Genomic DNA, 19,161 nt, shown 5'->3' with positions numbered 1-19,161 from the left:
CCAAAGCATCGGCAGTTTGAATCCGCCAGGTGCTCCTCGGAAACTCTATGGGGCAGTTCTACTCTGTCCTGTAGGGTCGCTATGAGTCGGAATCGACTCAACGGCACTGGGTTTGGGTTTGATTTGGTATATGCCAGGGTTATACGGGAGTATGAAGAGCCTGCCCTTTGTCAGGAAACCCTGGTGGTGTAGCAGTTAAGAGCTATGGCTGCTAATCAAAAAGTAGGCAGTTCGAATTCACCAGGCGCTCCTTGGAAACTGTATGGGGCAGTTCTACTCTGCCCTATTGGGTCACTGTAAGTCAGAATCAATTTGACATCAATGGGTTTGGTTTTGGTTTTAGGTTTGTCCTTTGTCAACTGGACTTGGGAATCAAAAAAGCTCTCTGGGAGAGGTGACATCTCAGGTGACACCCAAAGAATGAAGAATACGGAGAGAGGGAAGAGACAGGTGAGAAGGAAAAAAAAAAAAAAAAATACCCATAGTTAGAAGGGACAGTCACAGAATTTAAGCATTTTCTTGAGGAACCACTGAAAGCTTTAAACTACAGGGTGACAAACAATTGCGTTGGGGTGGGGAGTAAGACTAAAAGTAAAGATACTTGTTAGTAGGCTATACTTGTTAGTATTCCCCCCAGTAGTCAGGGAATTATTGGCAATTGTTTGCACAGGATAGAAGATAGGGAGGCACCAAAAACGAAATGTTACCAGAGTTTCTAGCTTCATGGTTAAGGGTGAAAATAAGTACATTCACAGACATACCAGCATTCTAAAGCTTAATACTTAAACCCCATTGTCAGTAGTGTTACTTGTGTCTGGCTTACTTTCTTGAGACTAGAACTTGGGTGCACATACATGCAGGCTGGAGAACACCACAACTACCCATAGGAAACGGTTTGCTAGGGACAAGTAAGCTGATGCCTTCAGGAAAATCTGGAAAAATTATCAACTGCCAGGACATGCAGAGACCCTTTTAAAAGTAGATAAGCTCACTTATCACAATGTCATGTTAGGTCAAGCTTTCTCTATGCCAAAATTGCTGGGCTCTCCTGCAAGATACAGCCAAACCCTTAAACCAGACCTGTTACCATCGAGTCAGTTCTGACTCATAGCAACCCTACAGGACAGAATAGAACTGCCCCCATAGAGTTTCCAAGGAGTCACTGGTGGAATTGAACTGCCAAACTTTTGGTTAATAGCCAAGCTTATAATCATTGCACCACTAGGGCTCCCCTAAAAAACCATCGCTACTGGAAAAAAATTTACCAAGATCTGTGCCCAAAGTAATGAGATTAGATACAAGCTCCCTCTTGCCAATTCTAGCATAATTCTTGGCATAGAGTCCCAACCAAGTCGGGACTCTCAAAGTCACAGCTTTTTGTATTCACAGAGCAACTACCCTAAAGCACAAGTCTTTCCAAGAGAGAACTTGAGTTGGAACTGCTCCAGTGTCACCCACCTCATGGATCCAGGACCACCTAACAGCAAAAACCAGGCAAGAGATCCTGGTTGTAGAAAAAGAAAGCAACAGGACAGAGAAAAGTAAGCTTCAAAATGAAGCTGAGAAGGAAGAAGAAAATACAGATAAAATGATTTGAAGAAGGAAGAAACAAAAAGAACTTGAGTCTCCTGCTAAGAGTACAGGAGGATGAAGGAAAATAGAAAAAAAATTAGAAGAAACACACAATACAGCTTAACTGGAGATTAACAGAAGTTGCTGAATAACAATGAGGACCAAACTGAGAACAAAAGGCATGGATAGAAATGGATACAAACAAAAGGGTTTTAGGAATTTTCTAGAAACAATTAGAAGCCTAAAAAGTTGGAAGATTCAGAATAGGGGAATTTTTGGCAAATAAAGATAAAGTGAAGATGGATTACAGAATCTGTCTCCCCACTAGGGTTTCCTGACTACATCTGATGACTGCCCTGACAGGGAACACAACAGAGAATCCCTGATAAAGCAGGAGAGCAGTGGGATACAGACCTCAAGTTCTTATAATAAGACCAGACTTAATGGTCTGAGACTAGAAGGACCCCAGAGGTCAAGGTCCCCAGACCTTCTGTTAGCCCAAGACTGGAACCATTCCCAAAGTCAACTCTTCAGACAGAGACTGGACTGGACTATAGGATAGAAAATGATACTGGTGAGGAATAAGCTTCTTGGATCAAGTAGACAGATGAGACTATGTGGGCAGCTCCTGTCTGGAGGGGAGATAAGTAAGCAAAGGGGGACAGAAGCTGGCTGAATGGACATGGGAATACAGGGTGGACAGAAGGAATGTGCTGTCTCATGGGAGGGGGGCAACTAGGAATATATAGCAAGGTATATATAAATTTTTGTATGACAGACTGACTTGATTTGTAAACTTTCACTTAAAGCACAATAAAAGTTAAAAAAAAAAATCATGTTATAAGGTAGAAGAAACCTTAGTGATAGGCTGAATTTCTCTTAACAAGAAGTGGCTGAGACGGTTGTTCTACACACGTTAATTAAATAGGAAATAATGGTGGAAGGAATTTTATGGGAAGTGTGCCATGGATAGAAGTCCATGTGATCTTCATTAAAGATGAGAGTACATTTGCTAGTTAAGCTTCAGAAGGACACTCAAAATAAAGTTAAGTAAGAATCATTCCTAACAAAAAAAAAAAAATCTGCAGATCAGAAAGGCACACAGTGTTGAGAGAAACTGAGTCAGAATGATGGACTGAGACATACACTTGAAGTACAAGGAAAGTTTTTCAGACTGGCAGGCAAAAGAACTCACCCAAAAAATGTAAATGTGTACATGTGTGTGAGCGTGGGGATTCAGAAAACCAAGCTGGTCTCAGATTTCTCCACAGCAATGTAAAATTCTAGCAAATATTATTTTGAGGTCTATAAAGTTATAAGGGAGAAAAAAAGCCAAGGCGTAGAATTTTAATACCCAACGAAGCTGTCCTTCAAGTATAAAAGGACACAGATAGTCTCGAGCACAAATGAACTCACAGAATATAGCATCTGTAGGCCATTTGGGGAAACCCTGGTGGCATAGTGGTTAAGTGCTACAGCTGCTAACCAAAGGGTCGGCAGTTCGAATCTGCCAGGCACTTCTTGGAAACTCTATGGGGCAGTTCTACTCTGTCCTATAGGGTCGCTATGAATCGGAATTGACTCGACAGCACTGGGTAAGCCATTTGGAGCCCCGGAGGCACAGTATGTTAAGAGCTCCACTGCTAACCAAAAGGTCAGCAGTTCGAATCCACCATCTGCTCTTTGGGAACCCTATGGGGCAATTCTGCTCTGTCCTATACAGTTGCTACGAGGCAGAATCAACTTGATGGCAACAGGCTTGGTTTTGGTATAAGCCATTTGTGAAAAACCCACTTAACAATAAAATTCAGCTAACCAAAGATAAATGAAAATAGGGTTTACATATACAGCAGTCATGTGAAAAGATTACTGGTGAATACTGAATCGGTTTAAATATAGAACTAAGAGAAAACAACTTTAAGGATAATTGTTTCAGGACTGAGCATAAATTGTTAAATCTTGATATTAAAAATGGCTTGGGAGTCAGTCCCAAAAGGACAAGTATTGTATGAGTCCACTTATATGAAATGAGTCCACTTATACGAAATATCTTGTCTAAGTGTATATAGACTTAAGGTTATTGGCGATTACCAGGGACAGGTACGAGGGAGGGGGAAAGGGGGAAACTCATTGTTTAGGAGACCCCAAGCTTCTTTCTGATAGGGTAACGGAAAATTTTGGAAATGGATAATGGTGATAGTTGCGCAACACCATGAACACAATTAACATCACTAAACTGTATACACAGAAGAAACTGAAATGACAAATGTTATATATGTATTTCCTACCAAAAGAAATGACATGAGAAATGAGGGGCAGGGAGGAAAATTAAGACTGCTAGATTCTGCAGCTTTCGTAACATAATGAATACTGCAAAAGATTGAATACAACTTTTAAAGACTGTCCCAACCTCTTGATGTTTTCCGTTTTTAATACTAGAGAGGTCCTTCAGGAAAGAAAATACTTGTAAACAGTTCAGTTTCACTTCAGGTTTTTTCATTGTGCTAAGATCAAGTAAATTAAATCCAAATTATTTTATGAGTAGCTTCCTTAGTATGGTCTTATCAAGTTACTTGTTTATTGGTCCTTACATCCATATATCTACATAGGATAACTAAAAAGATGTTTACCATTTAACGTTAATAAAGGTATTTTTTGGGTAGTAGGAATTTTTATTTTCTTGGTATATTTTCCCGCTTAGCTTGAATTCTTTATAATGAGTATGCATCACTGTTACAAAATAAGTCATAATTATAAAGCCTATTAAGAGGCTTTAAAACGAATCAAGCAGTTTAAGAAGGCATAAAATTCTTTGTTGGGTTTCTTAAAAAGAACTATAACAAGAGATCCTGGTTGTAGAAAAAGAAAGCAACAGGACAGAGAAAAGTAAGCTTCAAAATGAAGCTGAGAAGGAAGAAGAAAATACAGATAAAATGATTTTCAAACAACCTCTTACTGATTTGTCACATAGAACAATGGTGGAAAGTAACAGAGTAGAAGTCAGAATATTACATTATCAGTATCCATCTTCCCTAAGTGAAGGTCTTCTTTTTTGGCGAACGAGTAAGTACATACTTTTAAAAATTTTCTTGCAATAAACAAGTAGAAAAGGACTAAAAACACAGTACTTTTATTTAAATTGTTACTTTTCATAATTAATCTTATCACAGGTCAATATCTTCATTCTATTACCTTGTTGGGTTCATTCATTAGTGTTACATGAAACGTTATATAAAACTTCATATATAAAATTAGATATAAGAACTATATGTACAGCTAAGAAGAGTCTGTTAGAGATTTTACCATCATGTACTATAATCCCTAATATGGCTATTTTTTGTTTCAGGGACCTCTCCGCCTAGACTCAGTTTAGTTTTAAATAAAATTAGAGTCACTCCTCTGAGCTCTGTCCCACCTCGGACCCAGTCACAGCTTTATCTCTGTTTGTTGACCCAATGGTACCTGTCCACCCGGTGTCCTGCTGACATAGCAGCAGTCCTATAACTCTTAAGCGATGCATAGTAAGCATTTCCTAGGAGGCTGACATGGCCATCAGTCATATTCTTTTTGCGGGTGATTTGGAACCAAGATTGAAAGGGCCGTCTTGAGTTTTCAACCTGGAAAAAAAAAAAAAGTACAAATATATTTAAACTAATGAGCTAGGTGGCGTAGTGGTTGAGTGCTACCACTGCTAACCAAAAAGTCAGCAGTTGGAATCCACCAGACGCTCCTTGGGAACTCTATGGGCAGTTCTGCTCTGCCCTACAAGGTTGCCCTGAGTTGGAGTCGACTCCACGGCAACAGGTTTGGTTTTTGGGTTTTTGGTGATGACTAAATCAGAATCCCTGGGTAGTGCAATTAACATGCTCGGTTGCTAACTGAGAGGTTGGTGGTGGTTTGAGTCCACCCAGAGCATGTTGGAAGAAAGACTTAGCAATCTTTCTGAAAAATCAGCCATTGAAAACCCTGCGGACCAAAGTTCTATTCTAACATACATGGAGGCTCCATGAGTCAGAATTAACTGAAGGCAATGGGTTTGATTTTTTTTTTAATGATTAAAAACTAAGCGCAAACACATAACTCAGAAATTAAGTCTTTTGAAGTCATCTTAAAACCAAACAATAGTTTAGCTAAACTAGCGAAAAATGTATTCCTTGAGCGTTACGCTCTTTTGAGAGCTATCTATATGGGACCAAATTGATAACAGCAACTTGAAAGGCTAGATAGGAACCTTAGGGGGCAGCGAACTTATGTTAATGGGGGAGGAATAGCTCAGAAAAGGAAGGCGAGAATGGTTGTACAACTTGAAAAATATAGTCATTGCCACTAAATGGTAAATATAGAAACTGTAGAACTGATGTATGTTTTGCTATGTATATTCTCAGCAATAATAAAATTTTAAGAAACAAAACAAAAAGTGTAAATGAATAAAAATCATGTTGGCAAAAGTGGCTAGCATTCTGGGGGGTGAAAAGTTTTAAGTCACTTCCTCCAACCAGTTACCGCTGAGCTGGCTGACTCATGGCGACCCCAGGTGTGTCAGAGGAGAACTGCACTCCACGGGGTTTTCAATGGCTGATTTTTTCAGTAGGTCACCAGGCCTTTCTTCAGAGGTACCTCTGGGTGGGCTCAAGCTTCCAACCTTTCAGTTAGCAGCCACGTTCATTAACTATTTGTATTACCCAGGGACTCCTAAAGTCACTTCATACCTTTTACCAACATATTTTTTACCAAAAGACTTTAATCCAGTTAGAATTTTTTAAAACACATCTATCCATATTCCGTGTATGTTCTTGGGTTTTCCACTACCCTATTTCACCCCTGTCACCCCAACTTAAAACTGCCTAATCATGATCTGAGGCCTATAGATATCCATTTTAAACATTCCATATGACCAATAACTATGTTTTATAGACCACACTTTGAAAACAACTGCTCTAAAAGAACATAGGTGACTATAGATCTAATCCGTAGATGGAATAAGACCTTTCTAAACATAAAAATAGAATCAAGGGTATTTAGCTATTACGTGATTTTAAACTTCTGTACATGTAAAAGATCAGTTTAGAAAACTGACAAATTAGGGGAAAGTATTTGTCCCTAACATAACAAAGGGTTAAAACAACCCTGAACTATGAAGAACCTATAATAATATATTAGGGCCTCGAATGATGGATAAGTGAAGAGAAAATTCGTAAGCTAGTAAGTGCCTAAAACATTTGGACACACTTTTTTTTTTTAATAATAGATGTTCATAATATTAGATACCATTTTTTAAATCAAATTCCCAATTCGGGGGTAGGGGGTGGGAAATGGTAAAACATACACTTTCACATAGAACTGATGAGACTACATATAAATATACTTTCTAGGAGTTACTTTGGTCATACATTAACTAGTATAATGTCCATACCGAACGACCTAGTAATTCTATGTCTAAGAATCAAATCTCAAGAAGTAACTTAAAATTCAGACATCTCTGTACAAGTTATAAGCTTTTTTATATCACAAGAAGGTGGAAACAATCTAGATGCTTTCAATAATACATTAGCTAGTTTACAGAAGAGAATGAATGTTAGAATGCTACATTCACATTTTAACATGTGTTTAAGAATTTTTTTTTTTTTTTAAGAATATGTACACAAGTACACACATACGACATGTTAAGAGAGATCCTTCTCTAGATCAGGGTTTTTCAAACCACTGTTGGCTCATGAAGTGAGCCAATAGTTGTTGAAATCATCAATATAACTTAAAATGAAGTGTTGGGGGCATTGCACATAGTACAAGTAAGTATTCTTTCATGAAACCCATTTCAATATATATATATTATGGGTCCAGGTAAAAAAAAAAAAATTGAGAAAAAACTTCTTTGGCAGTGGGATTACAGAACTTTGGCCTTTTCTGATTATTTTGAGTTCGACAAGTGACATGTTATTCTCTTTTGACAAAAAAAAAAAAAAACTAGTTTTTTAAGTCTGAAAGAATTCAAGTAAAAAGGAAATCTGGGTAAGCTTAACTACTCTGTGAAGAAACAGGACTACGAAACACTGTAGATCCCAGGCACTCAGCCAAGTAGAGAACACACACAGAAAAAATAAAAATTTGCCAGAATATTGTATTTTTTTTTTTAATCTTTGTAGTTTTTTTTTCCTTTCCACATTTTGTCGGTTTTTTGTTTTGCTTTACATTAAGCATATTCTTTTTAGAATTAGAATAGAAAAAAACATAGAGAACTGGAACACGCTTTACCTGATAAATACTGTTTGGGTTGCTGACCTTAGGAATCGTCCGAGGTTCTTTGCTACAACTTTCTTCATCGGAGGAAGTGCCGGAGGAGTAGTCTAATGAGGCTCTACTAACAGCAAGCCTGACTCCTTGAGATAGTTCCCATCTCTCCCATCTGCTTTTAAAAGAAGCAATTGTAAATGGGTGGTTTTTCTCACCATACCTAAGTAGGAAAGGAAAATTATTCTTCAGGGATTCAACTTCACACATTTTCTCTCCCCGAAGACAACTCACCAACTTATAAAAAGAGGTATTCGAAAGGGATAGGTCAAAAAAAAGGAGGGAAGGGGGAAGGAAGGATAGGTCTATAGAGTCGAAATGGCTTGACAGCAAATTGAGGGGCATTGTGACTGCGTTGTCATAATTACTGAGGGAATTCTGTAAGAACTATTTTGGCTAATTGTTCAGAAAAAGACTGGTTTATTCTTTTGATTCAGCTAATGGGCAGAACTGCCCAACAGTAGATAATTCCTGTTTCCCCTTGGTACTGCCTAAAATACTTAGAAATTATAATCTACAGTTTGTAAGAGGGTATTAGTGGTTAAAGTCAAATTTCAAATACTATTTAAAATGTTTGTGCTTCCCACTCCTAATGGAAGTCTGCATCGTTTAAGTTTGCATCTAGAACTCTTAACTAGCCAGTATCTTCACTGCTAACCCAAGGTTTTGGCGCATTATTTTTCACAAAGGTCTATAAACAAGTTACCATCGAGTTGACTCTGACTTTTGGCAACCCCCTGTGTGTCAGAGGAGAAAGGTGCTCCATGGGGCTTTCAATGGCTGATTTTTTCGAAGTAGATTGCTATGCCTTTCTTCCAAGTCACCTCTGGGTGGACTCAAACTTTCAACCTTTTGGTTAGCAGCTGAGCATGTTCATTGTTTGCACCACCGAGGGACTCTCACAAAAATCTACACAGTTAACTTAATAATTTAAGGTATCCAGGGGTCACAGATGGAAACCCTGGTGGCATAGTTGTTAAGTGCTACGGCTGCTAACCAAAGGGTCAGGAGTTCGAATCTGCGAGGCGCTCCTTGGGAACTCTATGGGGCAATTCTACCCTGTCCTATGGGGCCACTATGAGTCAGAATCGACTCGATGGCACTGGGTTTTTTAGGGGTCACAGAACACCCAAACTCGAACTAAAACTCCAATGAGATCACTCACCTACAGCACACTTCAAAGGGATCTACCCATATAGTCATCTCCTTTGGAAGACCCAGGTGAGAAAAATCCACATTACTTTCAGCACAAGCCCTTTCTAGTATGGGATCTTTATTCTGATGATTGTTTATCCTGATACACCTTAACAGGGAGAGGGAAACAAGGACAAGGACAGGTGCTTTATTTTTAGCAGAAGGATCACATTGTAGACAGACTGTTTCAACACGCACAACTCCCACTTCACCGCGACCTCCCATCACTGCCCTCCCCGCTCCCTCCCACACTTTTAAAAGTAAAACTCCTTTATACAGAGACTCAGAATGTGTGTTGTATCACTAAGTCACACAATTCACAAATGTTCCTTGCTGTCTTTCACAGCAAACACAAGTCGAAATTATCTAATCCACCTCATATAAGGAATTTGCTCTACAGTTTCCAATTACAATGTCACCTACCACATCTCTTTCTTTCAAGCAAATAGGTTTGGGACCATAAAAGTTTAGTTATTTATAGACAGACAACAGAATCATTGCATCTTCCTAGCAGATGGTTGCCTGGTTTTTACTTTCCTTTCACATAGCACATACTAGCTCTCACCTGAAGGCTTGCCCTTTAGAAGGGCAATCAGAGTGCCAGTGACTTCTGTATGTTTCCAACAAGATTGTCATCAGTTTTTCTGCAAAGTCTTCTATTTGCTGTTTACTCAATTTATCATGTTTTTTCACCAGTCTTGTGATAAAGAAAACTGTTGTTGCAATTTCATCTCTCATGATTCAGGAAAAAGAGAAGTCTAGGAGGAGGTCTTCAACTATTCAAAGCAAGAAGAAATGAAAGAGGAACAAGGGTTTAACTTGTTATCAACATATAATTGTGACTTGGAATTCTTAGATATCTTAAACTGAAAACAAAAATCGTTTGCTAGAAAGAAATCCTTAGTGAACGAACTAATCACATCGCAAACACTATCAGTCAACAAAACATTTTCCCGAGAACACCAATTCCTCAACTGGCCAGTTTTTAAAGTTTTTCAAGGAAAAAAATATTTCTTTTAAAAACTTTAACATGTTTATGAAACATTATTCAACTTAAGTCAAGGAGATAATGAGAGGGTAATAAATTACACCAAGCAGCACTTTATTAAAAACGTATTTACAGAGAGCAAAAGCATTTCGGAATACAGTGGTTCTAAAATGTGGCTCTCAGGTTGCACACTTTAAGTAAGAGTTAAAATTAATCAAACATTATCACACTTACCAGCAAAAGATCTTCAACAACAACAAAAAAGGGGGTAGAGTTAGAAGACCAACTGCTTCCAACTCTTACCTATGCGTGTCCTGTTAGTTTTCGGTTGAAGTTTATATAAGCCTGGCCCCCAAAGGCTGATAGGTATTTAACCTGAAACAGGTGCTGTCCGTTAGGATAGCCCGATAGCTTTTTCCAGGTCTTCAACATTTATTCTTTGGCATACACAGAGTGAGTTGTTTATTCTATTTTAAATTTTCAGGCTGGATTTATTTTTTCTATTAAAGTCTTATCTTTTGTGACATAGATTGAGAATCAAGCCTTTTCCTTACATATCCTAATATCCTACATACCAAAAATTTCATCTCTAATTCTAACTATCAGCTTATTATTTTGTCTTGGATCCTTTACAAAACTTAAGACAACTTACTTTGAAGGCCTTATGTTGACTATACACTTTTTTTTTATTAAAATGTTTATTTGTAGAATGAGCTCACTTGTTCTCCAGGTGTGGGTCACTGACTACCTGATTTGGACCCTCTGGGTTGTTAGTTATAAATGCCGATTCTTGGACCTTATCCGTACCCACTGAAGCAATACTTCTGAATGTAAGGCCTGGAAATCTTTAACAAGTTCCCCCAGGTGATTCTTAGACCCACCAAAATTTAAGAACGACTGCACCTGACAGAGAAATCTTTTCTTTAATGCCCACGATAAGTGGTAAATCAGCTGCTTCTTCAGTGAAAAAGAATTAACTCTCTTGCAAGGAAGCCCACCCATTTTTCTAAAAAGCTCTGAGTCCTAGGCAGCCCTTCCTCCCTATGTGGAGCCAAAGTGACCGCTTCTCTTCTCTGTGTGCAGTCTGGACCTTCCCTCTGGAGCCCTACAGATAGTATCTAACCCTCCAGCACCAGTGACACTTCAAACACTAGCTACTTAGCCTCCCCCCTCTTAAGTAGTCTCATTTGGGGGGCTAAATAGTCTCAGCTTTTTAACAATCCTTCTTCAAACATGTTACTCAGCCACTTGACCAGGCCCAAAGCACACCTCTGGGTGTGTTTTAGGTGTATCAGGAATCTTTGTTTCAGGTGCAGGGCCCAGAATCACACACAATGCCCCAGGTGTGCTCTGCCAATACAGAACAGAGTGGGACTGCCCCCTCCCTTGCTCTGAATGCTATATTTCTAGAACACAGCCTCCGATGGCATTCACCTTGTTCACGGTGGCATTACTGAATTTGCAAGTAGTGTCTTTCACTGATCCCATTGTTCTGCTATGTCTTTCCCCTCCTGCACAGCATAATGTTTAAGAATATGAGCTTTGGAGTCAGGCAGACCTGGGTTTGAATTCCAACTCTTCTACTCACACTTTGTGCAGCCTTACGCAACTTGCTTAACCTCCTGAACTTTCAGGTTCCTGTGTGTGAAATGGAAACCCTTGTAGCGTAGTGGTTAAAAGCTATGGCTGCTAACTAAAAGGTTGGCAATCAAATCCACCAGGTGCTCCCTGGAAGCCCTACGGGGCAGTTCTACTCTGTCCTTTAGGGTCGCTATGCGTCAGAATCAACTCGACAGCAACAGGTTTGGTTTTTGGTTTGGTGTGTGAAATGGAAGGCACAATAGCGACCTCATAAGGTTGTTATCAAGATTACAGCAGATAATGTATCAAATCACCTAGTCTAGACTCTGGCAGTTGTCACAAGGAGGAAGTACAGGAGGATGGTAAAGAACCAGCTATAAAATCAAGCATCCTAGAGTTGAACCCAAGTCCTCTAGCTTACGAAAATTTGTGGACTCGTTTCGACTTCTCTAACCTTTGGTATCTACATCTGTAAAAAGGGAGTAAGAAGTGTATCTACTAAGCAGTATAATGCTAAGGTGTTAGAGTGTAGGCCTTGGAATCAGATCACTGGCTTTATGTACTAGTTCAATTTACTGTGTGACATTATGAAAGTTATTTAACTTCCATGTACCCCCATTTCCTCATCTATATAAAGAAGATAATAGTGCCCACTTCACAGGATTGTTATGAGAATTAAGTGTAAAATGCTTAGAACAGAACTGGTGGTTGTTGTTAGGTGCTGTCCAGTTGGTACCGATTCATAGTCGCCCTATGTACAATAGAATGAAACACCACTCGGTCCTGCGCCATCCTCACAATCGTTGTTATGCTTGAGCTAATTGTTGCAGCCACAGTGTCAATCTGATATCATTAAGGGTCTTCCTCTTTCTCACTGACCCTCTACTTTACCACTCATGATGTCCTTCTCCAGGAACTGATCCCTTCTGATAACATCTCCAAGGTATGTGAGATGAAGTCTCTCCATTCTTGCTTCTAAGGGGCATGCCAAGACAGATTTGTTCATTCTTCTGGCAGTCCATGGTATATTCAATATTCTTGGCCAACACTGTAATTCAAAGGTATCAATTCTTCTTTGGTCTTACTTATTCATTGTTCAGCTTTCACATGTATATGAGGTGATTGAAAATACTATGGCTTGGGTCAGGTGCACCTCAGTCTTCAAGGTGACATCTTTGCTTTTTAACACTTTAAAGAGGTCCTTTGCAACAGATTTCCCCAGTGTTTGACAGCTGCTTCCATGGGTGTTGTAAATCCAAGTAAAATGAAATCCTTAGCAACTTCAGTCTTTTCTGTTTATCATGATGTTGCTTATTGGTCCACTTGTGAGGATTTTTGTTCTCTTTAATTTGAGGCTAATCCACACTGAAGACTGTGGTCTTTGATCTTCATCAGTTAAGTGCTTCAAGTCCTCTTCATTTTCAGCAAGCAAGGTTTGTGTCATCTGCATATCGCAAGTTGTTAATGAGTCTTCCTCCAATCCTGATGTCCGTTCTTCTTCATACAGTCCAGCTTCTAAGATTATTTCTCAGCATACAGATTGAATAAGTATGGTGAAAGGATACAACTCTGACACACACCTTTCCTGACTTCAAACCATGCAGTATACCCTTGTTCTGTTCAAATGACTGCCTCTTGGTCTACGTACAGGTTCCTCGTGACCACGATTAAGTGTTCTGGGATTCCCATTGTTTAAAATGATAACCATAATTCATAATCCATACAGTCAAATGCCTTTGTATAGTCAATAAAACACAGGTAAACATCTTTCTGGTATCTCTGATTTCAGCCAGGATTCATCTTACATTAGCAATGATATCCCTGGTTCCACATCCTCTTCAGATTCCGGCCTGAATTTCTGGCAGTTCCCTGTCGATGTACTGTTGCAGCCGCTTTTGAACCTGGTACACAATAAATATGGAAATCCTAGTGGCGTAGTAGTTAAGAGCTCTGGCTGCTAAACAAAAAGGTCGACAGTTGAAATCCACCAGGTGCTCCTTGGACACCCTACGAGGCAATTCTACTCTGTCCTATAGGGTCGCTAGGAGTCAGAATCAACTCAACAGCAAAAGGATTTGTTTGTTTGTTTGTTTTACAATAAATGCTCTATAAATGTTAGATATTTTCACTACTATTACTGCTACTACCACTACGACTACCACCACTATTATTGTCTGAAGGGGTTCTTGTCAAGATTAAATTGTAAAATTATGTAAGGTACTTAGCAGAGTATCTGGCATATAGTAAGTGCTCAAAAAGTGATGGCCTTTCTTGTTCAAAAAAAACCAAACCCGTTGCCACTGAGTTGATTCTGACTCATAGCAACCCTACAGGACACAGTAGAGCTGTCCCATAGGGTTTCCAAGGAGCAGCTGGTAGATTCAAACTGCTGACCTTTTTGTTAGCAGTCATAGCTCTTAACCACTGTGCCACCAGGGGTCCTAAAAAAAAAAAACTAAGTAAAGGATTTTATATTTATCTTTTTATGTTAAGTCATTTGTAACAGTTTGTGGGTTAAATGGTATATAAAAGAACTACATAATACAATTTATTGTGTTAAAGTTAGACCATCATGACAGGGAATCAAGGCTCCATCAAGTGGGTTCTGACTCATAACAGCCCTATATACAATAAAACAAAATACTGCCCCAACCTGCGCCATCCTCGTAATCATTGCTATGTTTGAGCCCGTTGTTGCAGCCACTGTGTCAATTCATCTCCTTGAAGGTCTTTCTCTTTTTCCCTGACCCTGTACTTTACCAAGCATGACTTCCTTCTCTAGGGACTGGTCCCTCCTGATGCCCAAAGTAAGCGAGCTGAAGCCTCACCATCCCTGCTTCTAAGGAGCATTCTGGCTGTACTTCTTCCAAGACAGATTTGTTTGGTCTTCTGCCAGCCCATGGTATACTCAATATTCTTCACAAACACTGTAATTCAAAGGCATCAATTCTTCTTTGGTCTTCCTCATTCATTGTCCAGCTTTCACATGCATATGAGACAAACGAAAATACCATGGCTTGGGTCAGGTGCACATTAGGCCTCAAAGTGACATCTTTGCTTTTTAACACTTTAAAGAGGTCTTTTGCACCAGATTTGCCCAATGCAATATGTGTTTTGGTTTCTTGACTGCTGCTTCCATGGATGTTGATTGTGGATCCAAGTAAAATGAAATCTTTCACAACTTCAATGTTTTCTCAAAAAATTTTTACTTAAAAATTCATAATAAACAGAAAAATCAAATAAGTTAATCTTTACATACTTATATTCTACTAACCAAATGAAAATTATACCTATTGATATAACCACACAAAGAAATATTTCAAGTAACTCTAGAACATATTGGAATATATTCTAAAGACAAACAAAGCTACAAGGATACATATTTTTAAAAATCACTCTGTAGCTTCAAAGTTTATAGTACTATTAGTATTATTTTAAAACAACAGATAGATAAGATAGATGTTAGTAGATAGATAATAGAGTAGGTAATGAAAATTTTACTTTAATATTGTTATAAACTAATATTTTTAATATAAAGAAAAAGGGATAAAAGTATTTTTTAAAATTAAGCAAAAATCTCACAGTGCTAAATTTGAATTAGAAATATTAGTATGAATTTATGGCAGTTTTTTCTTTTCAAAAATATATATTTTAGTTTTATCCACTGAAAAGGCCTAGAATCAATTACAATCAAAAAGCAATAAGCAAACTTAGCACTCATTTTGTAGTCACTAAGTACCATTTTCCATTCCCCACTTAAAAAGAAATTTTCTAATAAAAATGGCTGATTGCCATTCTAGTTTAGGAAATGTATTAGAAATACATTGTACCAGAAAGTAAGGAAGCTAAAAAAAAAAAAAAAGGTGCGGGGGGCATGTCAAAAGACATTAGAGCAAACATGAAGAGCTCCCCATTGGACAAAGATAAGTAAATCTGAACATAGTAGTAGATGCTGTGGCCCTCTAGCCAGTTACCTCTTCAGGGCCAATATAATTTATCCACCAACCACTAGGAATATCAGCTACTGATGGCTTATAGCTGTATCTCTCACTGGAAATTGACCTCATAACCTGCCTCACCTATAGTTATATGCCCCATCCAAGGGGTGGCCTGAAGCCATTGACTCGTTAATGTGGGGATACAAAAATCTGGCCCCCTTGTGGCCTTGCCTCAATCTGCAACAACTCTGAAAGGCCATCTCATTTCCAGGACTCCCATAAAATAAGCTTAGGCCTCAGCTGCAGCCTCATCACAGTCTCTCCTTCTGCTCAATCCTCTTTTCCTCGCTTCTTTTTAGGTATATCTCTCAAGAGCACTCCCCAATAAATCTTTTGCATGCATCTCTCCATCTCACAGTCTGTTTCCAAGGAACCCAACCTAAGATGCTTGATGCTAGTATTCTAAGGAAGCAGACTCCAAAATGGGACTTTGGAGCTGGCTTTTCACTAGCTGGCTGGCATAGAAACCTCATCGCTAGTGGTAGTAGAATATGGACACTGATAGCTCTTAACATTCTGTACTGGTGCGATTACTAAAATTTTCACCAGTGAGGAAGTGGGATGGAATATAGCTATTAGGGGATGCACTGGTTACTGTAATGTCTTTGAGCTTGAGAGGTATGAGAAATGGTATAAGAACTATGCAAATGGATAAATCTTGATGAGCACCTTGATATCTACAAGTGACATGATTTAATTAAGATTAGTTCTATTCAATTCAGTAAGTATTTAAGTGACCACTATCTGCCCAGAGAAGGTTCCTGGGTGGTGTAAATGGTTTGTGCTCAGCTGCTAACCTAAAGGTTGGCAGTTCAAAACCAACCCACGAGCATTGCTGAAGAAAGGCTTGGCATTCTGCTTCCTTGAAAATTACAGCCAAGAAAACCCTACGTAGCAGTTCCACTCTGACACACATGCAGTTGCTATGAGTCGGAATCAACTCAACAGCAATGGGTTTAATGGGTTATATGCCCAAAACATATAAAAATAAAGGTGAGGATAGAGCCTTAATGATCCTCACCTCTGTAGTATCTTATTTATTTCAGTTGTCCATAATATCATCCTTATTCCCCTTACCCAATGCCAAGGATTCCCAAAACTACTGCATTTTTTAAGTACCTGGAAATATTTTTTAAAATACTGGCACCTGACTCCTACCCCTTGACATTCTGAATTTTTGGTATCGAGTGTAACTGGGCATCAGGATTTTTTAAAGCTCTCCAAGTGATTCTAATGTGCGGCAATATCATTCCAATAGGTATCTCCTGGATGTCAAGGAGATTTTGAATTGACTTTACACTTTTGATTTCTTAATAATGCCTTAGAGCCTCACAAAGATTATTATGACAAATTTGCATGATTTAGACTTATCTTTTCTAGCCACTTGCTGGAGTGACTTTTGCAAAAACTTTTTCTTTTTTTTAATATGTTACAAGTGACAAAACTGAAAAGCAGGACAATGACCTATATACTGCTGAAGTAAAATTTGCTTCTGAACTAAAGGCAACACATGCATTACCACATCCACCACTTTTTCCTTTTAAAAGGATTAATGTTTCTGTTTCCCATATGAACATGGTGCTAGGTGTTTAATAATTCTTTCAATTCTTCATCTTCCCAGATGACATACTGTTGATATTATTGCACTCTGAGTTGGTGAAGCATATTAGCTGAGGAGGCTTGAACCCTCTCCTAGCAGTATTTCCTACAACAGGCCCAGGCAAGCCTTGCAAGTTATGAACAGAACAGTAGAATAACAATGTACTTAGATTTCAGGAAAGAACAATCAAATAGAAACTAAACTTCATGCAAGACTTCCTTTGGTTACTTGTTTATGATGATTTAAACGCCTTACTTAAATCATTTTCTATACATTAATGACAGCTACGTCTTCTGTTCTAACTAACATTCATTCAGTGACTATTTACTGAACACTACAAAGGCTGTAGGTGATAAAAAAAAAAAAAAGTCTACTTTCCTTTCAAGAGATTTATAATCTAGAGACGGAAATTAGATATGTATGCAAGTGACTGGATGCAGAGTCTGAGAAATGAGATACTCAAATATTACTCCAAGGTTCAAGTATTAGTAACCAAAAGAATAATGCTATCATTGGAAGAATTAAAGAGTTCAGCAGAAGAGCCAGTATAAAAAGAACAATGATTAATTAGATGGAGGTATACTGAGATTTCTATGGCAACTAAATAACCAACCAACTGACCAATTTCCATTCAGTGGACCAATTTATGGCAGTCCCATGTGTTTCAGAGTACAACTGTGCTCCATAGGGTTTTTAATGGCTATGACCTTTCGGAAGTAATTCAACAGGCCTTTTTTCTGAGGTGCCTCTGGGTGGATTTAAACTGCCAAACTTTCAGTTAGTAGCTGAGCTCTTAACTGCTTGTTGACCCAGGGACAAAATACTCAGGTAGTAACATCCATTAAAAAGACATTAGAATCCTGCTGACTCAGAACTGAAGCCACTCTTGAAGACCACCTTTCAACCAAAGATTAGGCAGGCCTATGAAGCAAACAGTAGCACACATGAAGCATGTATTTCTTAGTTCAAGTACACAAGACCAAATGGGCAACACCTACCCAAAAGCAAAGGCTAGAAGGCAGGAAGGGACAAGAAAACCGGACAAATGGACGCAAGGAACCCATGTAGAAAGGGAAAGGGGGAGAGTGCTGACACATTGCAGGGATTGCAACCAATGTCACAAAACAATTCGCATATAAATTTTTGAATGAGAAACTAATTTGAGCTGTAAATTTTCATCTAAAACACAATAAAATATTTTTAAAAGACATTAGAATTTAGCAGAAGACCCAGCCTAGGCTGGCCTATGCTAATCTCATATTTAAGTAGAATAGACAATGACTTCGGAAATTTGAAAAACAAACAAAAAACAGCTCACCCACTGTTTGTGTATAATGTCTAAAATTCCCATTATAGACATTTATTCCCTTGTTCCAGCATTGTCTTTCCAGGATTTCATTTTGAAGAAGTAAATGAGCTACCAACAGTAGAAGAAAAGGATGGTGTTCTATCTATAGATGGCTTGGGTGAGGGGAGTAAACCTGGGTGAGGCATCACAGAAAACAGGAGAAGTAGCCTTCCAACCATTTGAAATGAGAATGAAGAAAAGAACGAAGGAGAAGTGTCAAAGATATATTTTACCTTCCTATGAAGCCTGTAACAGAGAATCAAATGGTAAAAAAAAAAAAAACATGAAAGTGACCAAAATTACCTTGTAAAAGTACCAGTTTCTAGAATTGCATTTCTTCATTTTAAAATGGGGGGGAGGGGAAGGTACAGCTTGATCGATAAGGTATCTTCAAGTTCCATAGTTCATCAATAAAGGAAAAACTTAAAACCCTGGTTCTCCATTTGCCTTCTCGATTTTAGTCAAACTTCACCTGTAAAATGAAAATATTTATGCTTATAAGAGTTTAAAAATAGGCCAAACAACTTTCAGATATCATCTAAATTGAACATTAAATTCACGGGACTTGTGATGTCATAGCCAACCTTACAAT

General features: G+C 38.5%; 1 protein-coding gene across 1 annotated transcript; it reads right to left on the bottom strand.

Moving 5' to 3' along the window:
- Positions 1-5,006: 5,006 nt before the first annotated feature.
- Positions 5,007-18,958, bottom strand: BTG4 (BTG anti-proliferation factor 4). The gene is made up of 5 exons (XM_049889326.1): positions 18,873-18,958; positions 9,620-9,830; positions 9,026-9,163; positions 7,825-8,023; positions 5,007-5,189 (listed from the first exon to the last, which is right to left on the bottom strand). The coding sequence occupies exons 2-5, from the start codon at positions 9,790-9,792 to the stop codon at positions 5,007-5,009; spliced, it is 693 nt and encodes a 230-aa protein (XP_049745283.1). The 5' UTR covers positions 9,793-9,830; positions 18,873-18,958.
- Between the last annotated feature and the right edge of the window lie 203 nt (positions 18,959-19,161).

The sequence above is a fragment of the Elephas maximus genome, chromosome 7 (genome assembly GCF_024166365.1).
Source record: "Elephas maximus indicus isolate mEleMax1 chromosome 7, mEleMax1 primary haplotype, whole genome shotgun sequence".
In the NCBI taxonomy this organism is placed as follows: domain Eukaryota; kingdom Metazoa; phylum Chordata; class Mammalia; order Proboscidea; family Elephantidae; genus Elephas; species Elephas maximus.
The sequence above is the reverse complement of the archived record's forward strand: the minus strand, read 5'-3'. Positions and strand labels throughout refer to the sequence as shown.

Bases quoted from the DNA above. Each gene is read 5' to 3' on its own strand.
- BTG4 (XM_049889326.1), bottom strand. From the start codon at position 9,792: ATGAGAGATGAAATTGCAACAACAGTTTTCTTTATCACAAGACTGGTG. The intron at 9,164-9,619 runs GTGAGAGCTAGT...CTCCCTGTTAAG, and splicing joins TCTAAAGGGCAAGCCTTCAG to GTGTATCAGGATAAACAATC. The intron at 8,024-9,025 runs GTGAGTGATCTC...TTTCCTACTTAG, and splicing joins CCCTTTGAAGTGTGCTGTAG to GTATGGTGAGAAAAACCACC.